The 20967-nt window shown below is 44.2% G+C and overlaps 1 protein-coding gene and 1 non-coding gene across 2 annotated transcripts in view; both read right to left on the reverse strand.

The window, feature by feature from the left end:
- The window catches only part of LOC139407272 (AFG1 like ATPase b), a 36540-nt gene extending 16156 nt beyond the window's left edge, over positions 1–20384 (reverse strand). Inside the window, exons 1-8 of the mRNA XM_071150906.1 lie at positions 20264–20384; positions 19563–19891; positions 16575–16632; positions 15879–15980; positions 15484–15611; positions 12402–12501; positions 7127–7185; positions 1504–1586 (exon numbers count right to left, since the gene is read on the reverse strand). Coding sequence (XP_071007007.1) covers positions 1504–1586; positions 7127–7185; positions 12402–12501; positions 15484–15611; positions 15879–15980; positions 16575–16632; positions 19563–19891; positions 20264–20366 — 962 coding nt within the window. The 5' untranslated portion in view covers positions 20367–20384. The remainder of the gene's footprint in view (positions 1–1503; positions 1587–7126; positions 7186–12401; positions 12502–15483; positions 15612–15878; positions 15981–16574; positions 16633–19562; positions 19892–20263) is intronic.
- LOC139408135 (U7 small nuclear RNA) lies at positions 1104–1160 on the reverse strand. The gene has a single exon (XR_011634192.1). It is a non-coding gene; the product is annotated as a U7 small nuclear RNA (small nuclear RNA).
- Positions 20385–20967: the final 583 nt, after the last annotated feature.

Below are 20967 nucleotides of genomic sequence, written 5' to 3' on the forward strand. Positions count from 1 at the left end.
CTATTTTGGACTTCTGTTGACTCTACAACATGGCGGGTATCTGTATGGCTTGTTTTTGTGTCTGAGCGCTGTACTCAGATTATTGCATGCTGTGCCTTTTCTGTAAAGCTTTTTTGAAATCTGACACAGCGGTTGCATTACGGAGAAGTATATCTATAATTCCATAACACTTGTATCTTTTATCAATGTTTATTATGAGTATTTCTGTAAATTGATGTGGCTCTCTGCAAAATCACTGGATGTTTTGGAAGCAAAACATTACTGAACATAAAACGCCAATGTAAACTGAGATTTTTGGATATAAATATGAACTTTATCGAACAAAACATACATGTATTGTGTAACATTAAGTCCTATGAGTGTCATCTGATGAAGATCATCAAAGGTTAGTGATTAATTTGATCTCTATTTCTGCTTTTTGTGACTCCCCTCTTTGGCTGGAAAAATGGCTGTGTTTTTCTGTGACTAGGTGCTGACCTAACATAATCGCATGGTATGCATTCGTCGTAAAGCCTTTATGAAATCAGACACTGTGGTGGGATTAACAACAAGTTTATCTTTAAAATGGTGTATAATACTTGTATGTTTGACGAATTTTAATTATGAGATTTCTGTTGTTTGAATTTGGCGCCCTGCACTTTCACTGGCTGTTGTCATATCGATCCCGTTAACGGGATTTCAGTCGTAAGACGTTTTAAGGACACTGACCTACAGTGACAGTAACGCAAACTGGCAGAACAGTTAGTTTGTGTGTTTTGTTAGGTTCCCACATTAAAATAATTACTATAGTATACTATGGTATAAGTACTACAGTTTTCACTGTAGTGTTTTTGCAGACTTCACTGTAGTATTCACTGTAGTGTTTTTGCGGACCAAAGTTATCAAAAACTGTATTTACTGTAGTATTTACAGTCAACTATAGTATAAATACTGTAGTAACAAAAAATGGTAGTATATATACTATAGTAATTACTGTAGTGTTTTTGGAAACTGGTGAATACTATAGTATTTACCGCAGTGTTTTTGTGGACTGCAGTGTTTTTTGGGATATTACTGTAGTATTTACTAAAGTGTTTTTGTTGTATTATTTTTGACATAGAAATGGGGGCTTTCTCCTTGAGGAAACCTACTGGAGAAATACTAAAAAACCTTCTGCTCTTTTCTATAACCTTTTAGTTGTTATAGTTGCCATCACTGTGTTATATCTCAGGGATTGTGTAAACAGGAGGTGTGTGTGTGTGTTGTCCTCCATACTGCCCCACACAGAGAGATGGATGTGCAGAGTGAGGAGGGGGGGGGGGGGGGTGGCAGGGGACACAGGGGCAAAGACAGACGGAACAAACACAAAGATGAGCTAAACTCAAGAGACTGACTCTTATTTAGGACTGTGGCTATAAATCCTATTTCACATTGTGAGAGAATACACACATGCATGTATACATGGGTACACACACGTACAGTACAGGCATTCATGCACGCAGACCCAAACACACACACACTTACAGGTAGTAGAGTTTCCCTGCTGAAGGCAGGTCCAGTCTTCTGTAGTCAACTCCAGAGTCTACGACCATGGGCTGGCAGTATTCCTACACACACAAACACACACACACAAAGAAAAACAATGTGCAATGTGGCCAAAACAACCTTAGCACCAAAACCAATGTGGGTTTGTGTGTAAGAGGGTTAAGCTTTGTGTGTAAGAGAGAATTAGTGAAAGGTGCATAATAGCATTTCCACAGGAGGGTGACAATGGACAGAAGTATAGCAGTAAGTGTCCTGTAATATTTTAAAGCTTGACTAACTTAATGTTTTTGTCATGTTTTCATTGTTGTATTTATCTAGCTGATCTGCAGTCCTTTCTTAAGTCAAGTGGAACAGCAAAGTTCAAACTTCTGCTGCAGAGTTCAAACTTTCCCAGTAAGTATAAAACGGCAACGCGATACATGTCAGCGAGCGGGGCACACTATAATCATTATCTCCTCTATTCTCAGAAAAAAAGAAAAGAAGAGTGAAAAAAAACGTATATCATCAAACGATCGCCGTGCCAGGCGAATCAGTATTCAGTGACAGCTCGGAGCAAATTATGAAATCAGTGAATTTGTGCCACCGGCCTCCTTGAGCAGTGGGATAATTAGCAATCACCACAAAGCAAGGAGACGGAAATACTCCATTCTTCTACCTCCGCTGTCAACTTCTTATCTCTGCGCCCGCTCACACGAACGGGGTTCCCACTCCGAGCCAATTGGTTGAATCAGGCTTAATAACAGCCTGACAAACTCTCCATCCCCTACGCACAAAAGGGACATGTCATTTCATCAACCCAGCCGCGACCTCGCTAAGCAGCGCCGCGGCCGTCAGGTAAATAGTCCCTCCGCAATAACACCTCGGCGACGCCATCAACCGCCACGTCGCATTACAAAACTAACGCTAATCTTGTCTTCTCCCGTCTTTTTTTCCCCTCTTCGATTTGTCTACCTATAGAAGCCTGATGGGTCACTCACAGCATCTCTTGAAGGAAAATAAGAGAGAGAGAGAGAGAGAGAAGAAAGAGATAGCGAGATAGACAGAGACGTGAAGGCAACACAATCAGTGATGATGGCATCATTGGTTATTTCTAATCAGATGAGCAGGAGGCCTTGTGGGTTATTACATGATTACTATCTTGAGGGGTTTGGAAAGTTCTCACTCTTTCCTCGCAGATTTCACTCACCTATGACTCTACTCTTCTCTCCATCTCGCCACCAGTCAAAGAGCACCCTTGCTTGCTTTATCTTGTTTTCTCACACAGCCATGACAGTCTCTTTAGAAAAAGTCATCCTAAAACATGTAGCTCCAATCATGTCATTGTCCAAGCTGTCCACCACTCTCTCTTTGACAGCCGTTTAGCATAAAAACAGTGGCTCCCCCCTCCCTTTTCTCTGTCCCTCACTCCTCAAAAAGTTGCTTTTGAGTTTTTCAAAGAGCGCGGTGCCATTGAGCGGCAACAAAAGCCAAGGATAGCTGACTACTGCGGCCTGATGAGGTCCACTCCCTCATTACCAACTGCAGAAAACATTTGATGCTTCTTTTTTTTTTTTGGCCCAAAGAATTGACCAGGCCTCAAAGAACATGGGGTGGGAAGGCTGAAAAAGAGTTGGGGGGAGGGCAGGGAGAGAGTGTGTCTGTGTGTGTGTGTGTGTGTGTGGGGACGGGAGTTGGAGGGGAAAGGTTGTCATCCATTCATCCGTGTGTGTCTTACAGCCTGTGTGAAGGGGGAGAAGAAAGGGGAGGGAGGGATAGAGGGGTTGGGAGAAAGAGAAAGCCTAAAACAGTGCCTTTATGCTGGCCCGTCCTGGACGACTCTTCTGACATCAAAGTGTTTTCACTAACTGGGGAGGGAAGCGGGTGTGTGGTGAATTTATTCACTCCAAGTGACGCTACAGGGGGGACATAACAATGTGACCACCCTAATTACACCTAATGAGCTATTCCCTTAAAGTGTGACTGCCTTGGGTCCTGGATGGTTTGTTCCACGGGGTCGTTCTCACAACCTCCCCCTGCCTCGGCTGCTCCTCTTGAGGAAACATCTTTTGAGCACAGGGCCCGCCTTTAGGTGATCCAGGACCCCACTGAACCCCCCAGCTCCACTCCTCCAGACCCACCCACCCCACCCCCAGCTGGAGCCTCCCTCCCGTACCCCCCCCCCCCCCCCCCACGACATGCAGCGGCATGGGTAGGAGGGTGTCCCGTCTGCACCTGGCCACTAGCGCTCCAGAGAGAAGCAGACAATCACAACAGTACTCCTATAGGAGGGAGGCAGTCAGAGAGCGAGTAAGAGCAGGAGACTGGAATGAAGAAACACTGGGAATGGAAGGAGAGAAATACAAATAAATGTAGGTGCACATGTGAGAAAAAGGAAAAAGAGATAGGGAGTGAGTGATGGAGAGAGATGTGGAGTGTGTAAAACACCAGTCTCCTGCTCTCTTTCATGATCTAATTGAGACATTATTAGATTAAAGCTCCTGTCAAAGGACCTCCGACGAGGCCTGTCACACCCACACGCACTCACTCACAGAAAAACTTAGAACAAATATTCTAGGGGCAAGACAGAATGCCAGTCCTGAAAGGAAAAGGCATTAAAAATAAGAACACCATTACATTTCACAGATAGAATGTCCATGGAAGCAACAAATGCAAGGCTATTTATATTCCATTGGAAAATACATGACTTGAACCCTCTGCTGTGAAAAAAGTAAAACCCAAGGCACAGTGAGCATTATTGTTATGTAACTAAATGCCAGGGGGACAATAGCAGCCATCAATTTTCATTTACTGGGAACTCTTAAAACCCCTCAACGTAGGTCCTCAACAGACAGAAAGGCCTTTACTAGAGAGGAACAACCATTTCAGTCAATTTTTTCCTTGCAGCAGAGCAATCTGCACTGGTCGACATATTTATAAAATATATTTTCAAAAAAGAAAATGGCTGCCATACAAAGCAATTAGCCACCACAATGGAAGGATAGATGAGGAGAAAAAACAACAATCAAGTTATCATGTTTCTCCGGCATCAAAAGAGGGCAGGGAAAAATATTCAGTACACACAGAGTCCTGTCCTTGGGCCTGCAGAGAAGGAGAACAGAGGGAGAGAAGAAGGAGAAAGAGGGGTCGAGGGAAAGAGAAGGAAAGACCGAGAAAGAAAGAAGAGTGATGAAGAGAAAGTTGGAGGAGGGACAGTGAAAGAATGCAGAAAGAAATGCTGAAGAGAATGAAAGGGGGGGATAGAGGGAGAGAGGACAGATCGAAGCGAGTGTGATCTCCCTCTCTCGCTTTCATCTCATATGTAACTACCCCTGTGAGCGCTGGGAGCAGTAGGAGGGGGTTAGGCAGGAGGGTAGCAGAAGACTCGGCAAGGTAGCTAGTGGGGGGCAGAGGCAGGATGGTTTGTGGGGCTTGGCAGGGTGGTTTGAAGGTCCCTGGGGTCTCCTCTAATCAGAAGTCAATAGAGATATAAGACATCCAATCTGGAGAGGAAGGAATTAACCCCAAACACTCCAGCTCAGGTGACAGGGAGGAGAGGTAAGAGGCCATTTACACACCCTCACTCATTCACTACTCCCCCATCCTCCCAGTTCACACCAGGGCTTCACCCCAAAACACACTGACTCTACATCCAAAGAGTCAGAGGGATGGAATCATTGGTCCCTCCCAGCTTTAATTCTAACTATTAAGGGTCACCCAGTGGGGGCGAGGAACCACCCCCATCACAACCCCACCACCCCTTGCTAACTTGGCAGGACGTCCACTGTTGGGAGGGGAGCATCCCCAAACTCTCCACTCCACCCCAAAACCAGATGGCCTCACAAAGGGGAACATGGGAGTCTGAAAGACAGGGGACAGAGAGGAGGCCGAATTGGACCAGGGGCATTCACAGTTCCTTATGAGGCTGGGATTAGGACGAGGGCAAGAGGTGGAGAGGGGAGCGGTTTTGGGGTAGGGTGACTTTAAGGCCCTGGTGAAAGACCAAAATGGAGGGGGACACACAGTTAAGCTCCAGTGACCCTGAAGCTCTTCATTAAACCCTCCCCCAAACCAAACCTTAATCCCCTGAGAACCTGTGCATTCCACAACCAATGGATAGATAGAAGTTTGGGTGCAAGTGCTTTATGACTTTAAAAGCGCAACTGAAGCCAATAAACAATTTCTCTGATAGAAAAAAACAGCCTGTGGCATCAAAAATAGTCCGAAACATTTATTCTAGTGTCAAAATGGATTACTAAGTGAAAATAGGATAATTTTGGCCAAAGTCAGTCTTGTCCAAAACAGACTTTTGTAAGTGAGTTTGTCATGACTTATTTGATGGTTAGGGTTTTGATTTTCCACAAAAGGCTAATTTGCCCACTAACAAGGGATACACATCTGTGGTGATTGCGCTCTATCCAATTCTACCGCAGAAGACACAGACAGTGAAACAAACCTGCCCAGCACTGTAGCTGATCGGACTATGTTTACATAAGACAACATGTGGCAAAAAAATTATAACTTGAGAAAGACTGCACCAAATACCTTCGCAAAATATAAAATTGAGTGACTAAAACATCAGAATTAACTACAGATTTACTGAGTTCAGATTTATTGAGATACTGACTTTGTTCCTATGGTGTCTCATGGGTGACAAACATTAGTAGCTTCCACATCGAACCACACCCCTAAGACTGAAATCTTGTTTTTTTTAATGAGTAACATGCCAAATCGGTAAGTTAAGTCTCTTTAAAAAAAGGTTAGTGTTAACTACATACACCAGTGGTAAAATGTATCATCTAGCCAATGAGAAAGGTCCTTCTTGGATTAGCAGACGCTCTCTTTTGGAAAATGCCTGGGATGTCTGTTTTGCATGTTCTGGTACGTCTTCTGATGATTACTCAGCAGTACCCCTGTTGTATGTGTGTGTGTGTGTGTGTGTGTGTCCGTGTGTCCGTGTGTGTGCGTGGAAGAACTCTCATTGTGTGTGTGTGTGTGTGTGTGTTTAGTATTTAGTTGTGAAAAGTGGAAGAATGTTTTCCTCCTCTCCTGCAAAATGCATGTTAAATTATTCTGCAATTATTTATGATCATAGTCAGTATAAACACCTTGTAATCATCTCTGGTGCTGCCAGGATAATGGTTAATGGATAATGGTTCTACCTGCTTATAATAATGCTATTAAATTGCAAAGTAGTCTCAGAGCATTGCTAGTTTCTATCCATGGTGCTACCTCACAGCCCACCCCCCTCCTCACCCGCCTCCCCCCCCCTCCCTCGCCCCTTTCTCTCCTCACTTTGAAATGCAAGCAGGCTGGTTCATTCCCTCCGCTCGCTTGTCCATTTCCCATTCACACAGCGAGCGTTCACTCTCTTTCTATCCCCCTCGCTCTCTGTGTCCGTTTTGAGTCTTTCACCATCTCCAGGTATGATCAAAGTCAGTTTTGTGACATCGTGTGTGACACCGTGCTTCTCAGGTAGAAAACACACACACAAAAACACACAATAGCAAATTGGAAAGAGACAGACACAGTAACAGAGGTGTGCATGTGTGTGTGGTGTCAGGTGGATGAGAGAAATGAATGAATAAATTAAAAAGAGGAGAGAAGAGGGGATGACTGTCTTTACCTTCAACACGTTGATGAAAGGCAGGAAGGCGTCTCTCTGAAGTCCATTTTTGTACAGATCTGAAAGGAGAGGGAGGCGCCATGTTAGCGCTGCTGTTTAGCCTCCTAATAATGTAATTCTCCCACCACAGATTGGCACATAAAGTGGCTATTGATGAACTAAAGGATGGGTGGGGAGGCAGCACAAAGGGGATGGGGGCAGAGGGAGAAAAATGGATTTCTCTACCTGTAGCAGCAGCTAGCAGCAGCAACATACAATTCATACATTCCCAAACAATGGTGGTGGGAGAAAGGACTTTCGCTTTTTCAGCTCGGACATTGTCCACAGAGTCCCGTGAATAGACTTTCCAATTAGCTCTGCTGGAACAAATTACATCTGAAGTAGCATCCCTGATAGACAGATAAAACACACACACACACACACACACACACACACACACACACACACACACACACACACACAGCCTTAAACTACTTGGAAAGATGGAAATGAGTAGGTGTTGTTGATGTTTGGGTTTAAGTTTACAGGAGTAGCAGCTGACAATTAAGTTAGACCTGTTTAAACGTTGTTAAGGTACACTAAATGACCAAAAGTATGTGGACACCTGCTCATCCACCATCTCACTCCAAAATCATGGGCATTAATATTGAGTTGGTCCCCCTTTGCTGCCACAACAGCCTCCACTCTTCTGGGAAGGCTTTCCACTAGATGTCAGAACATTGCTGCAGGGACTTGCTTCCATTCAGCCACAAGAGCATTAGTGAGGTCTGGAACTGATGTTGGGCGGTTAGGCCTGGCTCGCAGTCGGAGTTCCAATTCATCTCAAAGGTGTTCGATAGGGTTGAGGTCAGGGCTCTATGCAGGCCAGTCAAGTTCTTCCACACCGATCTCAACAAACCATTTTGGTATGGACCTCACTTTGTGCACGGGGGCATCGTCATGCTGAAACAGGAATTGCCTTCCCCAAACTGTTGCCACAAACTTGGAAGCACAGAATCGTCTAGAATGTCATTGTATGCTGTAGCATTAAGATTTCCCTTCACTGGAACAAAAGGGCCTCGCCCAAACCATGAGAAACAGCCCCAGACCATTATTCCTCATCCACCAAACTTTACACTCTCCAGCCGATGCTTGGCATTGTGCATGGTTCTTAGGCTTGTATGCGGCTGCTCTGCCATGGAAACCCATTTCATGAAACTCCAGACGAACAGTTCTTGTGCTGATGTTGCTATCCAGAGGCAGTTTAGAACTTAGTATTAGTGAGTGTCGATTTTTACGCGCTACAGCACTCGCGGTCCCGTTCTGTGAGCTTATGTGGCTTACCACTTCACGGCTGAGCCTGTTGCTCCTAGACGTTTCCACTTCACAATAACAGCACTTACAGTTGACCGGGGCAGCTCTAGCAGGGCAGAAATTTGACGAACTGACTTGCTGGGAAGGTGGCATCCTATGACGGTGCCACATTGAAAGTAACTGAGCTCTTCAGTAAGGCCATTCTACTGCCAATGTTAGTCTATGTCGATTGCATGGCTGTGTGCTCGATTTTATCCACCTGTCAGCAATGGGTGTGGCTGAAATAGCAGAATCCACTCATTTGTCCACATACTTTTGTATATATAGTGTACCTTCTTAGTGGAGAGAACAACAGTTGGAGCTACAGTGCATTTGGAAAGTATTCAGACCCCTTGACTTTTAAAAACATTTTGTTACGTTACAGCCTTATTCTAAAATTGATTAAATTGTTGCTGTTTTTTTTTTTTAACTCAATCTACACACAATACCCCATAATGACAAAGCAAAAACATCTAAAACTTTAATATCACATTTACATAGTTATTCGAAACCCTTTACTCAGTACTTTTTTGAAGCACCTTTGGCAGCGATTACAGCCTCTAGTCTTCTTGGGTATGACGCTACATGCTTGGCATACCTGTATTTGGGGAGTTTTTCATATTCTTCTCTGCAGATCCTTTCAAACTCTGTCAGGTTGGATGGGGAGTGTCGCTGCACAGCTATTTTCAGGTCTCTCCAGAGATGTTCGTTCGGGGGTGCAAGTCCATAGCCACTCAAGGACATTGAGACGTCCCGAAGCCACTCCTGCGTTATCTTGGCTGTGTGCTTAGGGTTGTCATGCTGGAATGTGAACCTTCGCCTCAATCTGAGGTCCTGAACGCTCTGCAGCAGGTTTTCATTAAGGATCTCTCTGTACTTTGCTACGTTCATCTTTCCCCCTCGATCCCAACTAGTCTCCCAGTCCCTGCCGCTGAAAAACATCCCCACAGCATGATGCTGCCACCACCATGCTTCACCGTAGGGATGGTGCCAGGTTTCCTCCAGACGTGACGGCCAGTGAGGCCAGTGTTCTTGGAGACCTACAATGCTGCAGAAATGTTTTGGTACCCTTCCCAAAATCTGTGCCTCGAAAATCCTGTCTCTTGAGGTCTACGGACAATTCCTTCTACCTCATGGCTTGGTTTTTGCTCTTACATGTACTGTCAACTGTGGAACCTAATATAGACAGGTGTGTGCCTTTCCAAATCATGTCCAATCAAATGAATTTACCACAGTTGGACTCCAATCAAGTTGTAGAAACAGTTCAAGGATGATCAATGGAAACAGGATACACCTGAGCTCAATTTCGAGTCTCATAAAGGGTCTGAATACTTTATTTTTAATACATTTGCAAAAAATTCTAAAAACCGGTTTTCAACTTTGTCATTATAAGGATACGTTGTGTAGATTGATTAGGAATTGTTTTTATATAATCGATTTCAGAATAAGGCTGTAAAGTAACAAAATGTGGAAAAGGGAAGGGGTCTGAATACTTTCCGAATGCACTGTATACTACGCATAACAATGTGTGTTGTGAGAAGGCTCTTATCAATGTAGTAATGATTGGAAATAAGCATGTTTACAGCAACTTTAATAGAAAAAGTAAGGAGGAAGCAAATATAACATTGAAAAAGTCCATTTTTTACTGTGGGTGGAGAAGGTAAGCCTAATCATACAGCCCACATCCATCCTTTCAGGTTGTGTGAGATGCAACATTAGATCTAATTGAAATGTAAGGTGGCCTGACCTACAATGGGCCTGAGAGGCAAGCAGATAGATACACCACAATCTCTAGTGTGTAAACCTTGAAATTAAGCATTCAGCCTGTCGTCTCTACTAAACATCCATTAACACAAGTGCATCTAAAGGACGACAAGGCGACAACTGCTCTGCTCTAGCTACACAACAACAGACAAAAACAAGAGTGTGCTGGGGAGCGTGACACATCGTCTCTAAGTAAGTTCCCCTTCAATCACATAACCCACTTTAGCTGCTTTTGATAGCCTAGCGCCATCTATATGCCACATATCCCACTTTAGCTGCTGTTGATAGCCTAGCGCCATCTATTCAACACATAACCCACTTTAGCTGCTGTTGATAGCCTAGCGCCATCTATATGCCACATATCCCACTTTAGCTGCTGTTGATAGCCTAGCGCCATCTATATGCCACATATCCCACTTTAGCTGCTTTTGATAGCCTAGCGCCATCTATATGCCACATATCCCACTTTAGCTGCTGTTGATAGCCTAGCGCCATCTATTCAACACATAACCCACTTTAGCTGCTGTTGATAGCCTAGCGCCATCTATTCAACACATATCCCACTTTAGCTGCTGTTGATAGCCTAGCGCCATCTATTCAACACATATCCCACTTTAGCTGCTGTTGATAGCCTAGCGCCATCTATATGCCACATATCCCACTTTAGCTGCTGTTGATAGCCTAGCGCCATCTATTCAACACATAACCCACTTTAGCTGCTTTTGATAGCCTAGCTAGCACAATCTCATGTGGAGATCAATAAAGGAATCCTCCTTTACTTTCATGTCAGGCTGTCTCTGAGGGCTTAGTGTTCCATTTGCCTTCTAATTAAAAAACAAACAAGCATCTCCATCAAGTTTGCGTGGTCTGCCGCTTTGTTCTTAATGGCTGGTAAATGTCAGACAAGCTTGTCTTTGTATATGAAAGAGAGAGCGATCTCGGTTGCCATCAACTGGAAACCCATTGAGCGACGAGACATTGATGACGTTAACCCTGAGAAGAGAGCCAACGTCACGTCTTTATCTCTCGCTCTCCTTCCATTCTTACTCCCTCTCTCACTCTCCCTCGCCACCTTGCTCACTTAGCATTAAATGTAACATCACAGCCTTGACAAAAACGACAGCGGTGGAATCAACAAAGAGAGAATGAGAGAGAAAGAGAGGGAGGGAGGAAGCGAGAGAGAGAGAGAGAGAGGGAGAGATTAAAGAGTTTAAATGGCTTGATTCATGGAACGTGTATCAAATAATGTTCTCCTTCTTTCATGATTAAAAATAACGCTTTGAACAGTCTTTGATCCAGACAGGCAACACACACCACTGGACTTCAGGTGATTCAGATAATACAGTGGTATGGAGAAAAAGACAAGGAGGGAGATGTTCAACATCAGTTCAACAAACAGAAAGAAGCCTAGTTCACCCCAGAGCCATATATTTAAACGTGTGTCTGCGATTTACCCCTCGCTCGTTCCTTCAGCATCATCATCAGGGCTGTGTTCAGTAGGGAGAAATGTTTTGGAACGGTGTGAAACAGGAAGGAACTTCTCCCATAAGAACACAGCATTTAGGGCGGCAAGTAGCCTTGTGGTTAGAGCGTTGGGCCAGTAACCAGAAGCTGGATCGAATCCTCGAGCTGACGAGGTAAAAATCTGTCGTTCTGCCCCCGCCCTGTTCCCCGGGTGCCAAAGACGTGGATGCCGATTAAGGCAGCCCCCCGCACCTCTCTGATTCAGATGGGTTGGGTTAAATGCGGAAGACAGTTGGAAAACTGACTAGGTATCCCCCTTTCCCATTTTTTTCCCCAAATTGTGAGTATAATTGAAAAACAATGGAGTGAGCTATATGGAAGAGAAAGGTGAGCTTGACACGATGTGAAGTGAACAGGTTGGACTGGATGTGACTTGGAGAGGTACTGTAGAGTTAAAGAAGCATGTTCAACAGCACAATAGGAGAAAGGTGAGATCTGCATTGTTATACAAGCTGACAATGGTGTAGGACTGTGACTGTGCGTTTGTGCTACAAAATCAGATAACAGTTCAACGATACCACAGTTATGCATGAATGACGCATGAGTCGTGTGAATCATACGAGTCCTATGAGTCATGTGAATCAGAAAGGTATCTGAACTGTAGTATCTCTCCTTAAGAGACTCAGTACAGAGAGCGAATTTACTTTGACCTCACCGTCAGGGGGCCTGTTGGAGGTGGCCACCACCACTACCCCGGTCCTGAACAACGTCTGAAACAGCTGTTTCAGAATCATCGCATCAGCGATGTCAGTCACCTGGAGGGAGGGGGGCGAGAGAGAGAGAGAGAGAGAGAATTTAAAGGCAGCCAGACTACAATGTGCCTTCTCTTGTGGCAGACAAGCATATGGTTGTGGGTGCATATATGTCAACACATGGCAGCTGAGAATGACCACGCAATCTCCTGAGCTGATTAAAGTCATTTAGGTGTACGTCATTTCTATTCTTTCACCCTGGTCATGGTCACACCCGCCATCCCATTGCAAATGGTCACGAAGCAGCTTTCTGTCATGGACAAGTAGCCAAGCCAACGCGGCGAGGCTGAGCTAATCAACTAAACAGACAAAGCGAGAGAAAGAAAAGAATAACAAAAAAATGAAAGCAATATGAATTCAAACAGGGGCCACAATGGCACACAAAGCGACTCCCAGATGGCCGCACAAAAGGTGTGAAGTGTGTGTGATTGTGTGTGCGTGTGAGATGGAGGACATTTTGTGAAGAGGGCCCTGGCGGCGTTACTGTCCCTGAGCTGCTGCTGGCCTCTACAATCATTATCTATTAGCACTATGGAAACGCTGGCTTTTCCACCAACAGACAACTACACGGCACTATGTTGAATCAATCCACACATGTGAAGAGGACATTGGCAAACATAATGAGCAACTGATTGACTGACCATCTTGCCAAATAGTAAAACTGTACTGTACTTCTGTCCCCCGCCCCCAATATCTCTATGATCACTAATCTATCTCCTTGGTCAAATCCACTCTAATGTATTCAATTAGGAATCAAGCAGACTGTAGTCCATGTAGGGTTGTCCATCTTGTGGATAAGAGGAACGGTGTTCCTGTTATCTAATGGTCCCTCCCCCTCCTTAACGTCCCTCTCTTTTCCTTGCCTTACAGACACTTATGACTGCCATCCCCACAGCATATGCTGCCTTTCTTAGCCTGGAGTGTCTTCTACTTTCACATGCTAACCCCTATGCCCTCTGCCAATACTACATTAGCATCGGAGCTAAAGACTTGATTTTGCAACAAGGCAACAAGAGGCACTCTCCTTCAGCAAATGAAGGTGTGTGTGTGTGTGTGTGTGTGTGTGTGTGTGTGTGTGTCACATCCACATAAAGCCAAGCCAAGGTGCCTGGGCCCTATATACTCACTGAATAGGCCCTATTTCCTCCAGCCGTTATTTTTCATTTTAATTTCAAAAGAATCATTTAATTATGACCTTTATCCAACCCGTATTTGTTTATTCATGGGCCCTAAACACACCACACACTCCAAGGGCCGATATTGATTGCTGAATACGAAGAGAGGGGGGAGAGATAGATACGAAAGGTTTCCCAGAGAAGGGGGGCTAATATACTGCACTTGTGTAACACAAAAACAACGGTGCGACCGCCGCCACCACCACTGTCGATATTCAAATGAGCATCCAATTACTCTAGCGGGGAGTCAGTTTACCGCGGCGTCGCACTTGGGTGCCAAATTAGGCCTCTTTTGATCTTACACCCCTTTACGTACACAACAACACAACCTGAGTAATTTCACAGATAGGCCCCACTGACTGGGGTTCTGAGACAATGAAAGCCTGAAGCGCTTTCTTCCCACTCTGTCTCTGTCCTCAGTCTCTCTTCCTCAGTCTCTCCATCCCTCTCTCCGTCTCAGGCGTCCTTCTCAATGCCCAGTATTCATTAGAGAGACTTGGAGGGGGACAAAGGGGGGGGGGGGGGGGGGGGGCTACAAATTACTGATAATGGCACAGTGCTAATGAAGAGAAAGGAGAAATGTCATTAGCATTTAAGAGGATAAGATCCATCTGACCCGCTGCTGCCGCCAGTCGCTTTCCAGCGCCACTCACTTAAGGAAGCAGGCGAGTGCGACTGATACCCACATAGCCTAATTTGCATGGCTGAGTAGAGGAGGATGCTGATTGGTATGGACCCTCAACTCTCTCCCCCCCCCACACACACTCTGTTCCCCACTCCTTCCTTCCCTCCCTCCCCTTCGTCCTCTTGTTTATGCATCACATACAACACACGTGTGTTGTCCATATTCGCCGGTAGCAACAGTCGAGAAGCAAAGAAAGCAAAGCAGCAAGGCAACCATAAACAAAACAAATCAATGAGGATGCGAGAGGAGAGTGTGCAGCAGTTTAAAATGTGAAAATAGAGAATGAAAAGAGAGGCTCTTGTTCCACACCGATGCACCCTGGGAGTGATTAGAGAGCGAGAGACATTGTCTTGGGTGATCTTTGACCCACCCCCCCCCCCCCCCCCCAAGGATGAATGATAATACCTATGCGTCTTATTGTCGCTCACAGAGAAGCAAGGCTATATGCCTCTCAATGCAGATATCAACTAGCCAGCACGACAAAACAGCTAAAAAGCAGAGTACTGGTCTTATTTGTCCCAGTGGATACATCACTACTGTTAGGATTGTCAGAAAGGCAACAGTTATTTTAAATGCTGTTGGACTGCTTATAAGAGGTACCTATGATCCAGAGCAAATGTGTGGGGATGCAGCTTCCTTCATGTAAAACATCTGTTTCAGTGCCTCTAGTAGGGTCTCAGAGTGCTGCTACACTCACACCAACCACTAGGTGGCTTCAGCCCTGTTTAAGTGAGTGTGAGGAGACTTAGCACCTTGCCCTCAGATGGCTCTAAGCAAGAGTAGGACATGGGGAAATACTTTAGTCATTAGCCTGCCTATGATCTAGCCTACTGTTCATCAGTATAAATGAGATGTTCATGTTTTGAAGGATCTGCTAATTCTGTCCATGTCATCATCCCCATTAGCTGGCACATAAAACTCCACTGACTAAATCAGCGTTCTGTCTTATTAGTTTGTGCAGTCGAGAGTTAATGGGAGTTAGTGCTTGTTGTTTTGTGCCTTTTGTTATGCTGTTTTTTAACTATAGTTTGTTCTGTGTTCAAAAACACCTGCTTGAGTCACCTCATGTCCTCCTTGTTCCACACACACACACACACGCACGCACACACACACTCACTCACTCACCTGAAACTCGTCAAAACACAAGACACAGGTTTCATTGCTGATCTCCATGGCAACCGGCGAGATGGGGTCATAGGTGAACATTTTCCCCAGCCTCCGTTGAGGAGTGCTTTGTTTCCTCCGGTGGATCCCTTAAACAAGGTTACACAATCGTCAGACACAAACATCTTAAAGCACACCTGCATCTGAAATTCAAACCCCCTAACAATGCATAGTAGTAGTAACAGCAGTAATTTCACTTATATGCATAATGGTACACAATTATGGCATCAGGATCAACAGAGAGTGAGGTAAATATACGATACAGAATGTATGGAGGTGTCGGACTTGCTCAAAGTCAAGCAAACAAACCTCTGACAGCTGTATATTAAGAGACATACTAGGAGGAGAGTACTAACTTTTGTGGATGTCCAACATGAAGCTGTTAAAATGGACCCTTTTCTTACGTCCGTTATCCACATGAGAGTAAAACATATCCATAAGCATGGTCTTCCCTGTGCCTGGAGTTTCCCCCCAAAAAGACAGACAAGAACGAAACATATATTCATCATAAAATATAGCTAACAATATCCCCCCAGAAAAGCATGAAACATGACAATACCATGCCTATTCAGTAGTAACAGGGTAAGCCACAAACTGAATCTAAGTAAGTGTTAGAACTACCATATGTGTTATAACCTATAGATAATGTTTTAACTGGCAGATAATGCATTATATTTAGCAGATAATGGGTTATACTTTGTAGATAATGTTTTAACTAGCAGATTATGTGTTATAACTTGTGGGTAATGTGTTGAAAGTGAGCGCCACCCGGTATGAGGTGGACCTATAGAGTTGCTTGTAAAAGGTGGATGGAACAACTGCCCCCGGTTAGAGGGAGACAGCTTAGTAGGAGACGGGTTTATTGCCAGCTGCAACACACACTAGCATTACAGGAGAAAAGGAGTGATTGTGATAAATGTGATAGAAGTGTGAAGATGCATGGTATTTTAGGAAGTGACACACACTAAAGGAGTCGAGAGGTGGTAGTCCTTGGATGGAGAAGTCCAGAGGTGAAAGATAATGTGTTACAACCTGCAGATAATGTGTCTTACCAACATCACCATGGATATAGAACCCTCTGGGTGGTGGTAGGGGAAGCAGGCGCTCCTCCTGTGGATTAAACATAAACATAAATAAACAGTCATGACTGTCACCAAAATGTAAAATGTAACAATGCTTGTTTTTCACATCTTTCACAGATGCTTGTCATCATTGACAATAAGCATGTCAATCCAGCTATTATGAGAATTGGAATGAGAAGGGTCATATTGAGAAAGGGGATCACTGAGTAGCTAGCTATATTAATGAATTATAATTGAATCAAATTACACTAGAAAGTATAGGCCTATGGAACATAGACTATTCATTTCCATATCATTGTTTAAATCCCAAATTACAGTCAGGGCATCAAGCCTTGGAGTACTACAGTATGATTCCAGTTCTCTAGAAAACTAGCCTACTGCAGTGGAGCAAGACAAAGGACATCTAATCAACAAGACAGGGTTCCCACGAAGAAAGCATAATCAGCAGAACAATGGGGGGGATTTGTCAGACAAAATAGGGAGGACTGTAGAGGTTCATCCGAGGTCTAGTGCAGTGTTTCCCAACTCCAGTCCTTCAGTACCCCAAACAGTACCCATTTTTATTGTAGTTCCGTACAAGCACACCTGATTCAACTTGTCAACTAATCAACAGGCCCTCAATTGAATCAGGGGAGTTTGTCCAGGGCTAAAACAAAAATATGTTATGTTGGGAGGACTGGAGATAGGAAACACTGGTCTAGTGGACGTCTACAAACCCACCGGGTTGGACTGGCTGATTGAGATACTGTGTTGAAGTGGTGTGGTGGTGGCAGTGTTAAGTCATTCCTGAATTGTCCTGATTTTATCCTACAATCACATAATCATAGGCCCACTGTTTGCAACTTCTTGACCAGGTTGTTGTGGAAAAAGATAGGTTGTTGTCCTCCGTAAACTACCTCACAGATAATGTTTTTTTGGAGCGGATTTAATTTAGCCTACAATTCAGCAGCAACATTAGTCAGTGTCCACTGCCCTTCATGAAGCACCAGACTCTCATATCTCACGACAATGGCTGATTCATTGGCGGGAAAAAAACATTCCTCCCCTTCTTCCCACCCTCCCGTCTCCCTGTCAGGTCCTCTCCCTGTCCTGTCTTCTCCGCCTCTCTCCTTCCCTGTCCTGTCCTCCACTGAGGTGAAATGCTGGAAGACAGTGTGTGACTTCTCACTGACTTTCCAAGCTGCTCTCTGGAAACGCGGGCAGTAATTGTCGGTGGTGGCCGGCAGCCATGTTTTAATGTTACGGCAGAGTGGAGAAGGACAAGGAATGCCTCTCCTCAGTCAGTCGGCCCTCCACACAGCTCAGTCGCCAATTTTCACTCTCACGCTCATCCTGCACCGGCTCTCGAGTGTAGAATAGCTCACGGGCAAAAAGTTCACGTGTCAACAGGTTAGTGTCAGAGGTTGAGATCTTTGTTATAGACCCCATTTTTATATCCTGTAACCATAACAATCAGTCCACTTCTAAGAAAGGTGAAATGTCAATGAGGACTGTTATGATGTTTGGGTATCTTAACAACTGGTCAAACTGACCAAGGCCTAGTAGACAGGATGACCAATCTGACTTGAATTGGGGTGGATCCTTCATAAACACTGTACCATTGTAAGCCACTACAAAAACATGCCACATTGGGTCAATATTAAGTCAAGTGTAGTCTGCTCATAGTCAGTCAGAGTACAATGGTGAATGAATGCCAACAGAGAGAGCAGACAGCAGCAACATGACCTGATTCAAAACAGTGTAATTGCATAAGAACTCTATTCATGTGGTGTGTGTGTGTGTGTGTATGTGTGTGGCAGACTGGACAAACAAGGATGAAGAGGAGAGGGGGTACACATCAGTATTTTCAGTCCGGAATGTACTAGACAATGGGGATGCCCTCATTACTGCACCGGGATGATGAGAGAGGAGAACCAGGGCCACCACAGCAGGAGGTCTCTCTTTCCTGCGATCCAAAACATCTCATCCTACCCCGCTCTGTCAGTGTGCCTGCCAGACCCTTACACCCCCACCCCATAGCATAGACATCTCCACCGTTCCCTGACCTAAAAAAAAACCAACAGCCACCCATACAGACCTAAAACCGCCACACCCACAAATACACGCACACCCCTTACCCTCCCACTGACCAGGGCTCCAAAAACATTAGGGGTACAGAGAAAGTCAGTGTGGCAGGCAGATCCTCTGTAAAGTCCCATGGTGCCCTGCTCCAAAATGTTTGATGTCAATGGAGCTTCATGCAAGGCTAACAGTCCAGATACCATTCAATTTATAAAGCTCACCTAGCAGAATTAAGCTATTTAATGATTGGGCAATGGCAATCTAACTGTGTATGACTAGGCCTAATAATGGTGTTGTGTCACATGTAGACCTTATGGATCAGCTAGACTACTATTGAACTGAGGAACAATGTGGCTTTCCACAAACGCTCTACAACTGGTAAATTGAATTTTGCTTCGGAGCATTGCTTGGTTTGCAAAACTCTGTACATACTGGTAGTTGTTTTATTGTACTGCAGTCTATCCTTTCTCACTGAATCGGGTCTTGATAGTGTTTCATCAACATTCTCTCGAAAGCACACAGGGCCATAATGTTAGGTGAGGGCAAGCCAAATGTCAGGAACATTATAATCAAGTGACTAATTGCTTATGTTTGCTAACTGGGACACAGTAGGGGGAAAACACTGGAGAATACTGATCCAGTTAGTTAGAGGCATGCTGTGAGTGACAGATGAGTCATCCAATGACAATCCAGCATTCTCCATCAACCTTAAAAGTATAGGAAGGAGAAAGCTTCTATGAAAGTTGTAATAACCATGATGCAATATTCATATCCAATACAGGAATAAATAATATCAACTAACCACTAACCAATACAAAAAGGACAACCATTCAGCATGAAATGATGTATTGCATCAATTTGTTGCATTAGCTAGTGCATCAGTCATGTGATCTATACCTCTTCTGTGGGAGCATCATCCCCTTCAGTTTTGCTCAGTTTGTAATCGTTTACTTTCTGTTGCTTTGCGTTGCTGTCTTTTGCCTCCTTCACCTTAGACTTGGGTGGGGTCAGGTAGATGCTGTTGGAATACCCTCGCAGGGTTTTCTGCAGTTGCCCCAGCTGATGTAGAGCATCTATTTGTTGAGTGTCCTCCACTAACGAGCCACAGCGGATGAGACTGTCATAGTGCTGCTCAATAGTTCTGGTGGACACAGAGGTGTCTGACCTGGCTTGGTTCAAGGGGGTCAAAGGTGGTGTGGATGGATTACATGTGCTTGTTGTGTAGCCTGGCAAAGACGAGGATGAAGACAACGATACAGTGTACCATCAACACATACAGTCGACATTCAACAGCAGATTATTATCAACACACAACTATAATACTGTATGTTCATGTTAGGAATTAATAGTTGATCATCATGCCAATACGTCTCATCACATTGATTTTTGTAAATGGGAGTATATCAAAGACTAAGAGGCTAGCTAGTTAGCCCTTAATGTACTGTAATGCACACCAAATCAACGTGCTAACAGGCTACAGCTAGCAATTTACGTTAGCTAATGTTATGCAAGTTATCTAACTGTAAGCTTGGACAACAGTATCAATCCTCTGAATGATCCCCAACTGAAACATTTGGACAACATGTAGAATCTCTCACCTTTTGCAATGCTGCTCGTGGAAAACCAAATGTTGTTTTGAGTGTGTTTTATTAAATATCTACCTAAACATCTTGTCGCCAAAGACGACGTGTAGGCCGCCATCTTGATTCAATGGAGAGAAACTTTATTTATAATCATCTATAATCACCAGAACAGTTATGGCACAAGTCATTTTCTTCTTTGTAATAAACTACGTTATGGGCGCGTTATAAAGCCAATCAAGATGTTTAACATTTTATGTCTTGTAAAGTATATTTTTGTATACGTAGCTATTTTGTTGAATTTGTGAGGAAGGAAATGCAACACTTTACACGGCTAATTTAACTCTGACTTGATAATATTTCTGATAGTATAGTACAATTATCAGCCAATTAAATGTGAATGCGCTGAGACATCAGGACTACGTTCAGTACGTTTTTACGTTCTGGAGCGTTCAATTGAGCTGAAAGAACCAGTTGAAAAACAGTGAGTGGTTGTTTGTGGGTTGAGGAACGCTCTCAGCATGGCCATTTCCCCCCTTTAAATACGTAACGTATTGCTTCAAGCCACACCTCGCGCACCCACCAAACGTTTCTTCAATAACGTTGTGTGGCAACATGTCGTTCAGTATAATCTGTTCCGCAACGTAGCAAAAGTTCAAGAGAACTGAACGCACCTCTATTGTAAATGTATGGCGCTTTCACGACAACTGGGAACTAAGAAA

The sequence above is a fragment of the Oncorhynchus clarkii genome, chromosome 4, assembly GCF_045791955.1.
Source record: "Oncorhynchus clarkii lewisi isolate Uvic-CL-2024 chromosome 4, UVic_Ocla_1.0, whole genome shotgun sequence".
NCBI classification, from domain to species: Eukaryota; Metazoa; Chordata; class Actinopteri; order Salmoniformes; family Salmonidae; genus Oncorhynchus; species Oncorhynchus clarkii.